The sequence below is a fragment of the Podarcis melisellensis genome, assembly GCF_964234715.1.
Source record: "Podarcis melisellensis genome assembly, chromosome: Z".
Classification (NCBI taxonomy): domain Eukaryota; kingdom Metazoa; phylum Chordata; class Lepidosauria; order Squamata; family Lacertidae; genus Podarcis; species Podarcis melisellensis.
The window spans coordinates 6,851,796-6,867,030 of NC_138547.1; the positions used below are offsets into that span (position 1 = coordinate 6,851,796).

At 45.5% G+C, this 15,235-nt stretch overlaps 1 protein-coding gene across 2 annotated transcripts in view; it reads left to right on the forward strand.

Annotated features, from left to right (window-relative positions):
- The first annotated feature begins 3,806 nt into the window (after positions 1-3,806).
- Positions 3,807-15,235, forward strand: part of ASTN2 (astrotactin 2) — a 664,383-nt gene continuing 652,954 nt past the window's right edge. For both annotated transcript variants that reach the window (XM_081896297.1, XM_081896298.1), the window contains exon 1: positions 3,807-4,539. In XM_081896297.1, the coding sequence (XP_081752423.1) occupies positions 3,972-4,539 (568 nt within the window). In that variant the 5' untranslated portion in view covers positions 3,807-3,971. The remainder of the gene's footprint in view (positions 4,540-15,235) is intronic.

Genomic DNA, 15,235 nt, shown 5'->3' on the forward strand with positions numbered 1-15,235 from the left:
CTTGAAGCTTATGCAACAAATTCAAAGTCTTCTATTCAGAAGAAGAGTTTGGGTTTGATATCCCGCTTTATCACTACCCGAAGGAGTCTCAAAGCAGCTAACATGCTCCTTTCCCTTCCTCCCCCACAAGAAACACTCTGTGAGGTGAGTGGGGCTGAGAGACTTCAAAGAAGTGTGACTGGCCCAAGGTCACCCAGCAGCTGCATGTGGAGGAGCGGGAACACGAACCCGGTTCACCAGATTACGAGTCCACCGCTCTTAACTACTACATCACACTATATATTCAGGATGCTGCATTCCATGATTTTGGCCTTACCAAACAGGGCTTTTCTTATGTTTTTATCCTCAAGTACTTTTTAACACATGTGTTCTATCCTCATACTTTCCCAGCCTTTACAAATTTTCTCACCCCAAAGTCATTTCCACCTACCTCTGTACACAAATCCTTCCGCTTTGTATATTTCTATTTCTCCTCACAAGTTCTTCATATCCCAAGAGTTTGTTAGTTCTGTAAAATTAATTATCCATTAACTAATGTTGGCTGTACATTCCCCTCCTTGCCAAAACCCACACATTCCAAGGACTTATTCGATGTATATCGTATAAGCTGAGTAGTAATTTACCACCCCAAAGTGGTGAATTTTTATTTGATTTTACTTGTACATCTTCTTCTCACATTCTGCACATTCTAGGAATAGGTTGTTGTTTTTAAAACAATTCCCCGCCCCGCCCCTGTATCCCTTACAAAACAGAGGGCAGCGTTTTAAAGAGGCTATTTATATACACTTCCCTCCAATTTCTCAAAATAAAAAAAAGATGAGGGGATCCATATGTATTTTCAAAAGCAACAGTAGTATAATACTGCTTCTAATAATAATGATAATGCTTTCTGGTTTTTATCTAATGGATAGACATGCATATCTGCAATTTTTGCTTGCTTTGAAGAATTTCTATTTGAGCTTTGTGTCTACTTCTTCCCAGAGATTTTGCATCTATGTTTTTTTCCCCAACTTTGAATAGCAGACCAGTAAAAAAAAGTGGAGGAGGAATTAAAGAACCTCTAATGAGGGTGAAAGAGACTCTTGGGAGTCCCATGGACTGCAAGGACACCAAACCTCTCCATCCTGAAGGAAATCAGCCCTGAGTGCTCACTGGAAGGACAGATCCTGAAGCTGAGACTCCAATACTTTGGCCACCTCATGAGAAGAGAAGACTCCCTGGAAAAGACCCTGATGTTGGGAAAGATGGAGGCCACAAGGAGAAGGGGACGACAGAGGACGAGATGGTTGGATAGTGTTCTCGAAGCAACCAGCATGAGTTTGACCAAACTGCGGGAGGCAGCGGAAGACAGGAGTGCCTGGCGTGCTTTGGTCCATGGGGTCACGAAGAGTCAGACACGACCAAACGGATGAACAACAACAACAACAAACATGGGAACATTGTGTACACATGTGTAAAGGTACATTAATCTTTCATTGTGAAAGGAGGCTGCCAAAAAGTGAAACTGGCTGTGTGTAAAGATTTGTATAATGTGGTGTGTATAAAGAGTACATTTATTTTTAACTTTGTGAGGGGAAACAAGGCAATAAATTGGAACATCTTTTAAGAAGAGAGAGAGAGAGAGAGAGAGAGAGAGAGAGAGAGATATGAATGTGAAGTTCTTTGAATATTTGAAAGTGCTATATAAATGCTAAGCATTATTTTTAGTGTTTATTTATTTATTTATTTTAGTGAGGGGAAACTCAGCCAGCCAGTAAATGGATGCAAAACATCTCTAAGTGGTGAAAGCATAATGAAAAGTCTAAATACTGTACTATTATTAATAATATAATTATTATTGTTTTAGTGTATGTTTTCCTCCATGTGAAGCATGGGTAAGGGCAAGTGAGCTAGTCAAAATCTTTAAAAGAAGTTTGTGTAATGAATTTAAAAGCACACTTTTTGGGGTAAGGGGAAGCAAGCTATTAAGACTGCAGCTCTTTACCTGTTTACCTAGGAGTAAACCCAACTCAATTCAGTAAGACTTTGAGAGCCAGTGTTGTGTAGTGGTTAGCAGCGGTAGTCTCGTAATTTGGGGAACCGGGTTCGCTTCCCCGCTCCTCCACATGCAGCTGCTGGGTGAACTTGGGCCAGTCACACTTCTTTGAAGTCTCTCAGCCCCACTCACCTCACAGAGTGTTTGTTGTGGGGGAGAAAGGGAAAGGAGAATGTTAGCCGCTTTGAGACTCTTTTCAGTAGTGATAAAGCAGGATATCAAATCCAAAACTCTTCTGAGTAGACAAGTATAGGATTATGCTATGATTAAAGTTGGAAGTGTGTTTCTAGGCACATTTATTTTTTTCTCATGTGAAGAAGTGAGCCAGCATCTAAATCTAGAACCTATTACAAGTGTGTGTTTGATGACCAAAAATTGCTGACCACATGAAAGTGCCATATAAATGCTAAGTACTAATTTTCTAATTATTGTTTAGTTTACCCTTGAGAGAAGAGCCAGTAAATTAAAGGATTTTTTTAAAGGACTGATTTTAAGGACCCAGGAGAGCCAATTTTATTTTTCTCTCCTAAGTAGTGAAGTGAGCTTCAAAACTCATAAAGTTAGAAATCTTGAAGAAAGAAATACATGTTTCTAAGTGATGCAAATCTGTTTGACCCCTTGAAAGTAGGCATACTTTCTAAGTAACAATGTTATTAATACTATTTCAATTAAGCCTGAGTTTTGCTTCTTTCTCTCTGGAGAAGTGAGTTAAGATCGATTAAATTGGGGATATTTAAAGGGCTGTGTGTATGTGATGAATGCCCCCTCAATATCATTAACAATAACTAACAGAGGTGTGGTATTTTTGACTCCCAAGCTCTCCATGTTACCCTAGTTATTGTTACTAATAATAGTTATTATTATTTCTTTTTGTGAGCAAAGATGTGTTTTATGTTCCTTTTTTTTTTAGCTGTGCATTACACCTAAAAAGCACATTTACCGGTATATTTATGCAAAGGGAACAGAATCTAAAAAGTCAATAAAAGTTGGAAATCTTTCAAGCTCAGAGTTCTTCGAATTTCTTTTAACTCTTCAAATGCTGTACACACACAGAGCCTAATTACTAATATTACTAATTAAGGCGAAACATGTTTTTTCTCTCTCTCTTATGTGTGTGTGTGTGTATCACCTAATTACTAATATTATTACTAATTATTATGATTTTAAAACACATTTGCCTTCTTGTGAGGGGGAGGCAGGATATATTACTAATATTCATTATGATTAAACGTCTTTCTCTCTCTCTTGTGTGTATACGTACATCCTAATTACTAATACAGTATTAGAGTATATCTAATTATGATTATTTTTAAACAGGTTTTCTTTCTCATGTATGTGTGTGCGGGGGAGGCATGATATACAGCCTAATTACCTAATATTAGTGCCAATTATGATTAAATACATTTTATTTACCTTGTGAATATGTGCGCGCACACACAGCGCCTAATTACTAATATTATTACTAATTACTATGATTTTAAAACACGTTTCCTCCCTCTCTCTCGTTTGTGTGTGCGTGTGTGGAGCCATGAGGCGGCCAGTCACCTAGACTGCGCTTTAAAGTTGGGACCTGTCGAACGCAGCGTGTTTTCGCGCGGCTCAAAAGTAACTCGCTTTGATTTTGGAAGCAGGTCGCTCGCGAAGCGGCGGCAGCGGCCAGAACCAGAGCCAGCGCGCGAGGCGGAGCCAAAGCAGCGGCGGCGGCGGCGGCGGCGGCTGCCGAGCTGGGGGGCGGCTGAGTCGGGGGCGGAGCAAGGGCGGGGAGGAGGCAGGCGAGGCAGGCTGTGCCCGGCAGGCGAGTCGCTCGCGTCGGCTGCTGCTGCTGCGACGTCCTCCTGCTCTCTCTCGCTCCTTCTCTCTCTCGCTCCCTTGCTCCCTCTTGCTCCCCGGGTCCGAGCCACCTCCTCGCGCGCCCCGCGCCCCGCTCCGCTCGGGCATGGCAGCCCCTCGCCCCTTGCTGCTCCGCCGCCGCCGCCTCCTCCTGTTCCTGCCCGCCGCTTGCTCTTCCCCATCAGCGGCCGCCGCTGCGCCCGCCGCCTCGGCTTCCTTCTCTTCGTCGCCTCCGCCGCTACTGCCGCTGCTGCTCCTGCTGACCAGCGGGCCGGGCCCTTCGGCGGGGGCGGCCGCGAGAGTAGAACCGGGCGGAGGAGCTGGCGGAGCCGGCGGGAGGAGCGGCGGAGCTGGCGGCGGCAGCCCGTGTCGGGAGAAGACGGTGACGGTGTCTACTCTGCCGGTGCTGAGGGAGAGCGACGTCGCCTGGAGCAGCGGCGGCGGCGGCGGGAGCAGGAGCCCCCCGGTCGGTTCATCCTCGGCAGCGGCGGCCCCGGCTGCCGATTCTTCCTCTTCGTCGTCGTCTTCCTCGGCTGCTGCTGCTGCCGCCGGCTCACCGGGCTCGTCGCCCCCCGCGGACTCGCGGCTGCTGCTCTTCGTACGGACCGAGCTGCCCGGGCGCGTTGCTGTGCAGGACGACCTGGACAATACCGAGCTTCCCTTCTTCACGCTGGGTAAGGTGGCGGGGGAAAGCGACCCACAACTTGGATGGGTGGGAGGGGAAAGGGGGAGCGGGGTGGGGTGTTTGCCTAGAGGTGCCTCCGTCCTGCCCTCTTCGCCTTCTTTGTGGGAATTTATATCTGCCTGTCGGGAGCTCCTGCAAAAGTTGTTAGGCGACCCCCTGGGGTGCGGGAGGGGGGCGAAGAAGCATCTCTTTCTCCCCCCCTTCCCCGCAATTTATGGAGGCAGCGCATGCGACCCCTGGGATGGGGCAAAAAAGAGCTCCTCTGCTTTTTGTGGGATTTCTTTCTTTTCTATCTATCTATCTGGTGCTGCAAAAGTAGTTAGGCGACCCCCTGGGATGGGGAGAGAAAGATGCTTTCTACCCCAAATTTGTGGGCATGAAGAGACTACCGAGGTCGCACATAGGACCCCCTGGATAGGGAAAGAAAGACTTCCTCCTCCCACATCCCTTTATTGTGGGGATTTATATCTATCTATATCCTCAGGGTAGGGATATAAATAAGCTTTCCTTTCTCCCCACCCCTCCAATTTTTTGTGGGCATGAAGAGAGTATGGAGGTAGTACAAGCACATACGACCCCCAGGATGATGCAAGAAATACATCCCTCCTAGGGGTGGGGGCATAAAAGGAACTGCAAAGATTGCCCCCCCACTTCCTCCTCCCATTGGGTTGAGGGTAGAAAGGGATGCATTCCCCCTGACCCCTTGGTGAGCATGGAGGGTGTGTAAAGGTAGATGGGTTTGCCCTCATGACCACACACAATATGGGGATAGAAAGAAGTGTCCCCTCCTTATGGATGTAGCAGGAGTACAACACCCCCAAAAGGGGGGGTGTAAAAAGATGCCCACAAAGGGGTTGCTCCCTCCTTTGGGGGCATGCTGGGAATAGAACATGGATGCATGCTGCCTCCACTTTTTTTGAGCCTGGAGAGCTGAAAAGGTGCTCCTCTTGGCATGAGGAGGCAGCAAAGAAAGGGGGGCATACCACCCTCCCACCCAGAAGGGGTGGAACGGGGTGCTGACACCCCCCCTCCCAATGAGGGAATGCAAAGTAGAAGGGTGGAAAGAGATCTGCCTGCTTTCCCTGAAATGTCTCTTGGGGAGGAGGGTATAGTGTGTTACCATTACTTACTCCAGGTGCTGTACAACTGAAAAAACAAGAACAAGTCCTTTGCGAGTTACTTGCAACTGAATGTTCAGAGAGGGAGTAGGTGATGTCTGGAGCGAGGTGAGCAAAAATGTATAGCAAATGTGAGGTTTACCCCACAGAACTGCAGGTGCTCCTTGAAAGGATGGACTGGAATGGGGATGTGAGATGTAGTGGATGACGGTGCCCAGTGTTGCGCTAGGTGCTGTGCATCTTAAATATAAGAACATTCACTTGCTAACAGCTTATTGGAATGGCTTCAGCTACACAGATAAATAATATTCCTGTAACAGCTTATTGACTAACACACTGGGGAGCAGGCGCCCAATTGTCCCGTGATGGTTGGAGAATGTGGTGGGGAGTGCAAGGCTTACCATACACGAGTTGTGACTTTTCTACCCCCAACTTTCCCAGTGGGAACACACATTGGAAGATAGGTAGGCTTATCTCATCTCCATGTGAATAGGCATTGGAACAGTGGGCTGGAATGAAGGGGCAAGATATTGTGCATGAATATTGTGCCGGGAATTGTAAAAATTAAAAGCAGCCAATTCCCTGCCTAGTTGCATACAAAAATTTGCCCACTAGGACTAGGAGGGAGACCCTACTTTGGGGATGGGGTTGTAAGTTTACTGTGATGGGTTGCAAAAGAGATTCCCCATGGGCACACTTACTGGGAATGGGAGAAGATCATAAGTAGTGAATACCCAGCACATAGGATAAATGGATTTGTGCGTGGGGATAACACAAGGGAAGGCATGGGGTATTAAATGGCAGGAAGCATTATATGTACATTTAGGCAGGCGAGAACAAGATTCAGCAGAGTGGACGGGAGGGCAGTGGCATATATTAGAAAAACCATTCAGGAGGTACAGTAGGTGGCCAGATGAAGGAATTGTGTACACTGGTGAGTAGAATAGGAGAAGGGCATGTCTTGAAATGGTGCGTTGGAGGGATGCTCATGTGCTGATGGCTGGAAGGATGCAGTGCTGTGTTTCTGGTTTCACAGACAAGAAGCTTTTTGGAGAAGAAGGGCACTGGATGAAGAATATGTTTCACATGGCAATGGACGGTTCAGTAGAAGGAGACACTGGGCCAGGGTGACCCTTCTGTGGATTGAAGGGAGCACACCATAGCACAGTAGCGAGGGGTGGGTAGGTAGGTGGTGGGACACAGAGTGAGAGATAGTATAGAAATGAAATACTAAATAATAATAATATTGATAATAATACTCACTGATAGGTGAAGAGGATGCTTTGGAATACTGCATCAGGGTTTAATCAAACCTAAAGTGATGAAGAACCAGTTGCAGATGTTCCTTAGATAAAGTGAGGCATTGATAGGAATGGGTAGGTTTGGGAAGAAGTGATGATAACAGCTGTGGAACAGCTTGCTGCAGCAATTTCTTTGGCAGGAAAGAAGGAGATGATGTACTAGGATGCAATGTGCAAAGTACCAGTCATGAGAATGTCCTGGGAATGGACGTGAATGCATAATATGATGGCCTTGTGGGGTAGTATACCAGGCATGGAGGTTAATCAGGTAGGGAAAGAGCCAGTTGCAGACTACAGCAGGAGAAAGGGTGCTGAGATCCAAGACCTACGGTAGTGTAGGAGGAGCTGTGTGTGTAGATTGGGAAGGGTGGGAAGAGAGGAGGAGTTATCTTGAACATTTTTGGGACTATGGGAATTTTTTCTAGGTTGCGAGGGCTAGTCCAGGTTAGGAAGCATAAAAAACCTAAATTAAAATGTTGCGCAGCTTGTCTGCATTAGATTGTATCAATAGTCTATAAGCATTTTAAACTTTTTCTTTACTTAGGGGAAACTAGCCATGTTAAAAGCTGTGTAATGTGATTATTATTTTTCTTTTATGTTTGCTAGGATTTTATAAATAAATAATAATAAGTTTTGTTTAAAAAAGAATATATTTTGCCACTTGAACAACCCCTCATGTACATTTGGAAAATCTTGCGGTGGATCTAAATAAATAGTACTCAGAATAAGGGAAGTAAATGCAAGTTTGCTGTGCTCTGGAGAGTGGCAGAGGGTGGGATGGAATTTGGATTGGTGGTGGTGGTAAGGGATTGTCTTTGCAATGAATTCTTGGTGGCACCACCATGGACCAAAGCAGAATGACTGAGAACTGAGGAGCGGGTAGGCATTGAGGGGCAGGAGAAGGGTGACTGTGCTCCAGGGAGTGAGAATGTTATGAAAGGTGATTCTAAGATGTGTGGCCTGGAGGCTTGCTTCAGTTGAGGTTGGTGTATAGGGGAACAATAATGAGACTTGTTTGGTTGGTATTCTGTAGTATATGAATAGGATTCTAAGCACGTGTTTGACCTACAGTTGCTCTAGGCAACTGTGGAGAGGCTGGGATAACTGCTGGCAAAGCTGCTGGACAACTTGTTCTTCAAGTTGCTATCCCTGGCTTCTGGTTTCTTCTGCTCCTGGTTAGGACAACTAAGAGTGCTAACACTATTGATTGACTGTTAATGATTTGGTTTATGCCTTATTTCTGTTCATGGGGGAAGGGGTGAAAGAGAGAGAGAGAATGCCTTGGGCAGAAACAAGTTTGTCAATATGATTTCCATACAGTTTCCAGAGCTTTGCGATGGGTTCATTTGGAGATGCTAAGCGGTTTATGGGTTTTCTTGCCATCTCCTATTCCTCCCTTGCAGTGTGTGCTGGACTGAGTAAATTGTCATTTCCATCCCTCAAGGATTGTTACCTTTGTCCCTGTGGATGTTTAAATTTAGGCCACATCTTCAAATGGAAAGTATCTTCCCTCTTCCCTGCCCCCTTTCCAAGCTGCCAAACACTTTGAATTTTGTAAAAAGACATTCTTTATGCTGAGGCAGGAGTCTCTTTAGTGCTGCTGTCACTTTGCTGTGGCTTGATTTCCTTCTCTTGCAATTGATAGCTTAATTATCTTTTAGCGCTTTGTAATTTCCCCCCTTCCCTTCTTCTGCTTCCTGGTGCGTTCCATGTCCCCCTCCTTTCTGTTCTCTTCGCTTGGTTTTGGAACAAGATCTGCAAACCTGCCCAGTATCTCTTGCTTTGGAGGAAACTCTGCTCATCTCCACTGTGGCAGGTGGCATCCTTAAAAGACTCTGTTTTGAAGCTGAATGGTGGAGTATGAGAGTTGCGCAAAGCGAAGGCTTTGTTCTAATAAGCATCTTGTATATAAATATTTTGTTCTGATTATTCTCATTCTAGTTGTCATGGTCTGTCACTTGAGTGTCTCTGTGTGTTTGCTCCAAGTTTCTAAGGTTCTCTCTAGTCTAGTGGGAAGAAGAGAAAGGAACAAACGTCTGTCATCCTGTGTGTACCTTGTTGCTCTTTTGCTCTAACATGGTGTGTTCTTGCCAGGCCTTGTCAAGGTTGTCGTGTATATCATAGCTAACTTGTTATCCTCACTAAAAGTAAACTGTTTAGAATTCTGCATCCAGAAGCAGGCTCTCTGCTTTGGCAGAACAGCAAAGGCAGTCTGTTGATCTCCACACAGCTCCTCTTTTATCTACCAGCTTCTTCCCCTCACTGACGCTTCAAAACCTTGCTGTAATTTGTGGATCTGCTTGGCTTTGTGCTGCCACTGATTGGTGCTTAACTAGCTGTGGTTGTGAGACCCCCTCACATGTCTTGCATAAACTTAAATGTGTCAGGCTGTTGTGTAGGTACACATATATGCCTGAAGTACAGCTGTCCTAGGCAGTCTTTAGAACACTGGCTTTGTTTTTTTAAAGCATTTTTTTTTCTTTAATCAGGGAAAGTATAATGCTGATGAAAAATACAGATTTCTCCACACTGGGGTCCTTTTAACCCTTCCCCAGTGATTTTAAATGCTGTTTTGTTTTGTTTTGTTTTTATTTTGAAAATAATACAAGAATCGCCAAGTAGAGCTTTCTATTGAATGTGTTTCTCTCACTAAAAGCACAATTTTATACTCTCAGTTACACTGGGTGATGAGGTTTTAGGATTTGGTGAAAGACCCGTCACTCTGTTTGAAGTGGATTGAGTACAGTGGTACCTCAGGTTACAGACGCTTCAGTTACAGACGCTTCAGGTTACAGACTCTACTAACCCAGAAATAATACCTCAAGTTAAGAATTTTGCTTCAGGATGAGAACAGAGATCGTGCTGTGGCAGCGTGGCAGCAGCAGGAGGCCCCATTAGCTAAAGTGGTACTTCAGGTTAAGAACAGTTTCATGTTAAGAACTGACCTCTAGAACGAATTAAGTTTTTAACCTGAGGTACCACTATATGCCGCTATTGTGAAAGGTACACCAGAGACTCACCATATAAGGTAGGGTTGCAGGCAGCACTAGGGTCTACCCTAACTCCTCTGATCATGACAAAAAAAATTCCTTCCAGTAGCACCTTAAATACCAACTAAGTCAGTTCTTGGTATGAGCTATTGTGATCATGCTGATCATGGCCATGGCCGTGTTGACAGTGCACTGGACCTGGAGTAAGACGTTGCCCTCTTACAGACTTCAGCAGAAAGGATATTAGCTGCCCCTGCATTGAGGGCCACCCCACCCAAGACATCACAACAGAGCAACTTTGCACATAGTCACAGCACTCTACCACCCATGGGTGTAGCCAGGGGGGGCAGGGGGACAGCTGCCCCCACTAAATCAATAAAAAATACTTAAATAACTGATGTTTTTAACGGTAACGGTACCCCTGCCCGTACGGGCCAGTCTTGACAGACTCTGGGGTTGTGCGCCCATCTCACTTAAGAGGCCAGGGGCCAGCGCTGTCCGGAGACACTTCCGGGTCACGTGGCCAGCATGACATCGCTGCTCTGGCGAGCCAGAGCCACACACGGAAACGCCGTTTACCTTCCCGCTGGTAAGTGGTCCCTATTTATCTACTTGCACCCAGAGGTGCTTTCGAACTGCTAGGTTGGCAGGCGCTGGGACCGAGCAGCGGGAGCGCACCCCGCCGCAGGGATTCGAACCGCCGACCTTTCGATCGGCAAGTCCTAGGCGCTGAGGCTTTAACCCACAGCGCCACCTGCGTCCCTTAACTGATGTTTTTACCCCCTCCCTAATATAAAGGTTGCCTCTTAACAGAAATCCTGGCTACACGCATGCTAAAAAGGTAAAGGTAAAGGACCCCTGACAGTTAAGTCCAGTTGCGGACGACTCTGGGGTTGTGGCGCTCATCTCGCTTTATTGGCTGAGGGAGCCGATGTTTGTCCACAGACAGTTTTTCTGGGTCGTGTGGTCAAGACTGAGAGAGCTTGTGAGGATCCTTTTTACTAGCAAGCTCTCTCTTCCTTTCTTAGATCTTTCTAATTCAGTATTGTAAAATAAAGGTATAGGTAAGGGGACCCCTGGCCATTAGGTCTAGTCATGACCCACTCTGGGGTTGCGGCCCTCATCTCACTTTATTGGCCGAGGGAGCCAGCGTACAGCTTCCGGGTCATGTGGCCAGCATGACTAAGCCGCTTCTGGCGAACCAGAGCAGCACATGGGAATACCATTTACCTTCCCGCTGGGGAAAATGCATGGAGGTTAATCAGGTAGGGAAAGAAAATGTAACTTGAAAAAAGAGACATTGCACATACTTTTGTAAACCAATAAGTCTTTAATAAAAATACGTTAAAAAGGAAAGAAAGAAAGAAAGACAGACAGACAGACTGCTTTCAGCCTTTCTCAACCTGTGGGTCCCCAGATGTTGTTGAACTCCAACTCACGTCACCCCTAGCTAGCAAGGCCAAAGCTCAGCGATGATGGGAGTTGTAGTCCAACAACATCTGGGGACCCACAGGTTGAGAACTGCTGGTAGATGCTGGATGAGAAGCGAAGGGGGTGGGTGTGAAACTATGAGCAGAGGTGACTCCCTGCCCATTCACCAGAGTTGCATGCCTTGGGAAGCTGCCTGGTGGGTGTGAAGAGGAGCTGTGGTGTTTATGATGATTAGGGCAGGCAAGAGGAGGTGGTGGAGAAGAGCAAGCAGCTGCCTTTTCCCTCCCTCTGTCCCTCCCTCCATCCCTTTGACTCCATCAGTCTTGGTCTCACCTTACTCATATCCACTGAGAGAAGGGTAGACCTTGCCTGTGTAGAGACACCAGTCCCACAGTGCTCAGACTCGCTCTTTCCTCAAGTTGTGAAAGTCACCCCTCCCACCCCATGCTCTTCCCCACAGCCTGTCTTCCTTGAACCTGCCAGAGGGATGGGCTTTGCTGCTGGAGCAGATTTTGTTGGGGAGGAGGGGGAGACCCTGAAAGGAGCGGAGAAGAAGATGAGAAATCGGCAGTGTGAGCAGCAACTGTGTCTGCTTTGCTTGTTATATGTGTGCGAGAGATAGCAGAAGCCAATAGCAGCACTGCCTACTTGCCTGCCTGCCTGTTTTAAGGGCTGAACTGAGGAGGGGGAGGCTCCAGTAAGCAGTTTAACCCTCGCCTGTGCAGCATTCAGCCAGCCCTGATCGGCCAGACAATTTTTGAACAGGGGATACCCAGAACACATAATATAAATAATGCAGTTAGGAAAGTGACCAACATCGACAGGGAGAGTCTATTCCATAAATGGACTAACATTTTGGAGCCCAGAATAGCAGGTGCATTTGATTTTTCATGTTTGTCCACAAAATTAATCCTCAGACATTGGCGTGTAGTATCAGTAGTATCAAATTTTATTTGGATCACAAACCAGCATAAGATGAAACATATGGATAAACTCAACACATAAGACTTAAAACAGATAAGGGATAAAAACTAATAATAAAAAGGTGATCATACCATTGTTGTTGTTGTTTAGTCGTTTAGTCGTGTATGACTCTTCGTCACCCCATGGACCAGAGCACGCCAGGCACTCCTGCCTTCCATTGTCTCCTGCAGTTTGGTCAAACTCATGTTAGTAGCTTTGAGAACACTGTCCAACCATCTTGACCTCTGTTGTCTCCTTCTCCTTGTGCCCTCCATCTTTCCCAACATCAGGGTCTTTTCCAGGGAGTCTTCTCTTCTCATGAGGTGGCCAAGGTATTGGAGCCTCAGCTTCAGGATCTGTCCTTCCAGTGAGCACTCAGGGCTGATTTCCTTAAGAATGGATGCATTTGATCTTCTTGCAGTCCATGGGACTCTCAAGAGTCTCCTCCATGTGAGGGGGACTGCTGTCACCATCTGCAGTGATCATGGAGCCCAAGAAAGTAAAATCGCTCACTGTCTCCATTTTTCCCCCTTCTACTTGCCAGGAGGTGATGGGCCCAGTGGCCATGATCTTAGTTTTTTTGATGTTGAGCTTCAGACTATATTTTGTGCTCTCCTCTTTCACCCTCATTAAGAGGTTCTTTAATTCCTCCTCACTTTCTTCCATCACTTTGTGTCATCTGCATATCTGAGGTTGTTGATTTTTCTTCTGGCAATCTTAATTCTGGTTTGGGATTCATTCATTCCAGCTTTTCGCATGAGGTATTCTGCATGTAAGTTAAATAAGCAGGGAGACAATATACAGCCTTGTTGTATTCCTTTCCCAATTTTGAACCAATCAGTTGTTCCCTGAGCCACATGGGTATTTCCTCTCCTCATACAGTGTCTTCCTAAAGAGGCCTTTCTGGATGGCTGAAGGGAGGGCCTGGCAATGGGCCAGAGTGAAAGCCCTTTGTTGTTTTGGAATTTCAAGGTTGGTATTAGGTATTTGGGAGGTGAGGTGTCTTCTGGTTTCACTGGTTAAAATTTTCAGGGACCTGACTATATCTGCTTGGCATTTTGTATCTTCCACACAGTATTTAATAGTGTTTTTTTGGCTGGTTCATACCCCATTTTGAGGATAAAGCAGATTTGGGGGACTTGGGGGCAAAAGGCAAAAGTGGGCAGAGCAACAAATTTACTTTTGTACAGCAGGCTAGTTTCTACACACTTGAACATAGCCCTCTTTATTTTTCATCCAGGTGAGCAAGAGGCATCATAAGAGTTCAAGGAGATACTCCAGCCAGGCAAATGTACTCAATGAGGGTGTAAAGCTGCAATGGTAATGGATATGACCTGAGAAGAGGGTATAGACCAGGTGTGGGGAGAGTCCTGATGACCAAACAGAGACTTGGAGACCACATTTGGCCATATCCTAAATTTGCCAGTCTCTTTTCAGAGGCACCCCCATCACATTTTTTTGTTGTTGTTGTTTGCATATAAAGAAAAACATGACCCATCCTACACTGGAGTGAAATCTGTCTACTAATCAGGATCACTTTAGACTTATTCTCTACCCATAGGCATTAGGGGGGAAAGAGAAAGCTGCAATTATCCTCCACGTTTCAGAATAACATTGTGCTGATTCTGTTATGTGTGAAGCAGCCTTAAGCCTGACAGCATATGATGTGGCTTGCTTGTTACTAGGAAGCATGAAATGGCAGGCTGAGGTTGTCGTCCTGATACCAAGAACTTGTGTGCTTGCCACATTAAACTAATAAGACTTGAATCTGTGGGGACTGGGTTGCTTAGCCTGATGCAAAGAAATGCAGTTTCCTGGAGAATAACAGAAATATCATTTTAGAAAACGGCATCAGCTATTGCTGCCCTTGCAGTTGAGAGAAATTCCTGTGCCAGGGTTTAGAGTCAGTCTTCTATAAATGTGTGCTGGCCATCACTACATCTTCTGTGAGTGTATTTCCTCATGGAAATTAAATCTTTGTGAAGAAGCCTGCCCTTTTTTGCCATTCATGGCATGATCTAGTGTTTTAGTATTGCAAGAGAGGAAGGAAAAAAGCCCACCCCCATTTGGCTGTTTCCACATGATGCATACTTTAAAAAAATTCTATGATTGTTCATCTTATCTGCCTGAAAAGAATGGTTAGGGAACTTTTTTCTGAATTCCTCTTGATGTCATCTGTTAGCAACCACTTATCAATAATGGTCAGGGCTGAAACCAATAATGGGCAGTGCCCACTCTTTTCTCTGTTTACTCTCTCTGCCCAACCCCTTCCCTTGCCACCTTCTTGAAATTAGGCCAAAAACTGCAAGTTCCCCATTTCTTTCTTTTCAAATAAAATGTCCTGTATATTGAAACTTGTCTTCCAAGGGGGGTTCCTCTTGCCCGCGAATCTTTTGGTTGCCCTTTTCTGTATTTTCCCCAACTTTACAATAACCTTTTTGAGATGTGAACAGAATTGTGCACAGTATTCCAAGTGTGGATGCAGCATACGTTTGTATGAAGGCATTGCAATATTGACTGTTTTATTTCCAGTCTCTTTGATCCCTGTCATGGAATTTTCCTTTTTTCACAGCTGCCAGGAGACACTGGGATGTTTTTGTTGAGTTATCCATTACAAGATCCTTTTACTGATCAGCCCACTGTCAGCTCACAGTTTTAAGATGCATTACTTATATTTATTGTATGCCCATTTTATGCCCATTCATATGTTTTAGAGAAGTCTTTATAGGGTGTGACCCAATCAGTTTATTGTTTGTACCAACATGAATATTTTATGCCCTCCCCAAAGTCTGCTGCATTCTGGCACACATAAACACACCCACACCACATCCCAACTTGGTATTGCAGAGAAGAGTAGAAATAAGATTTCTTTTTAGTGTACA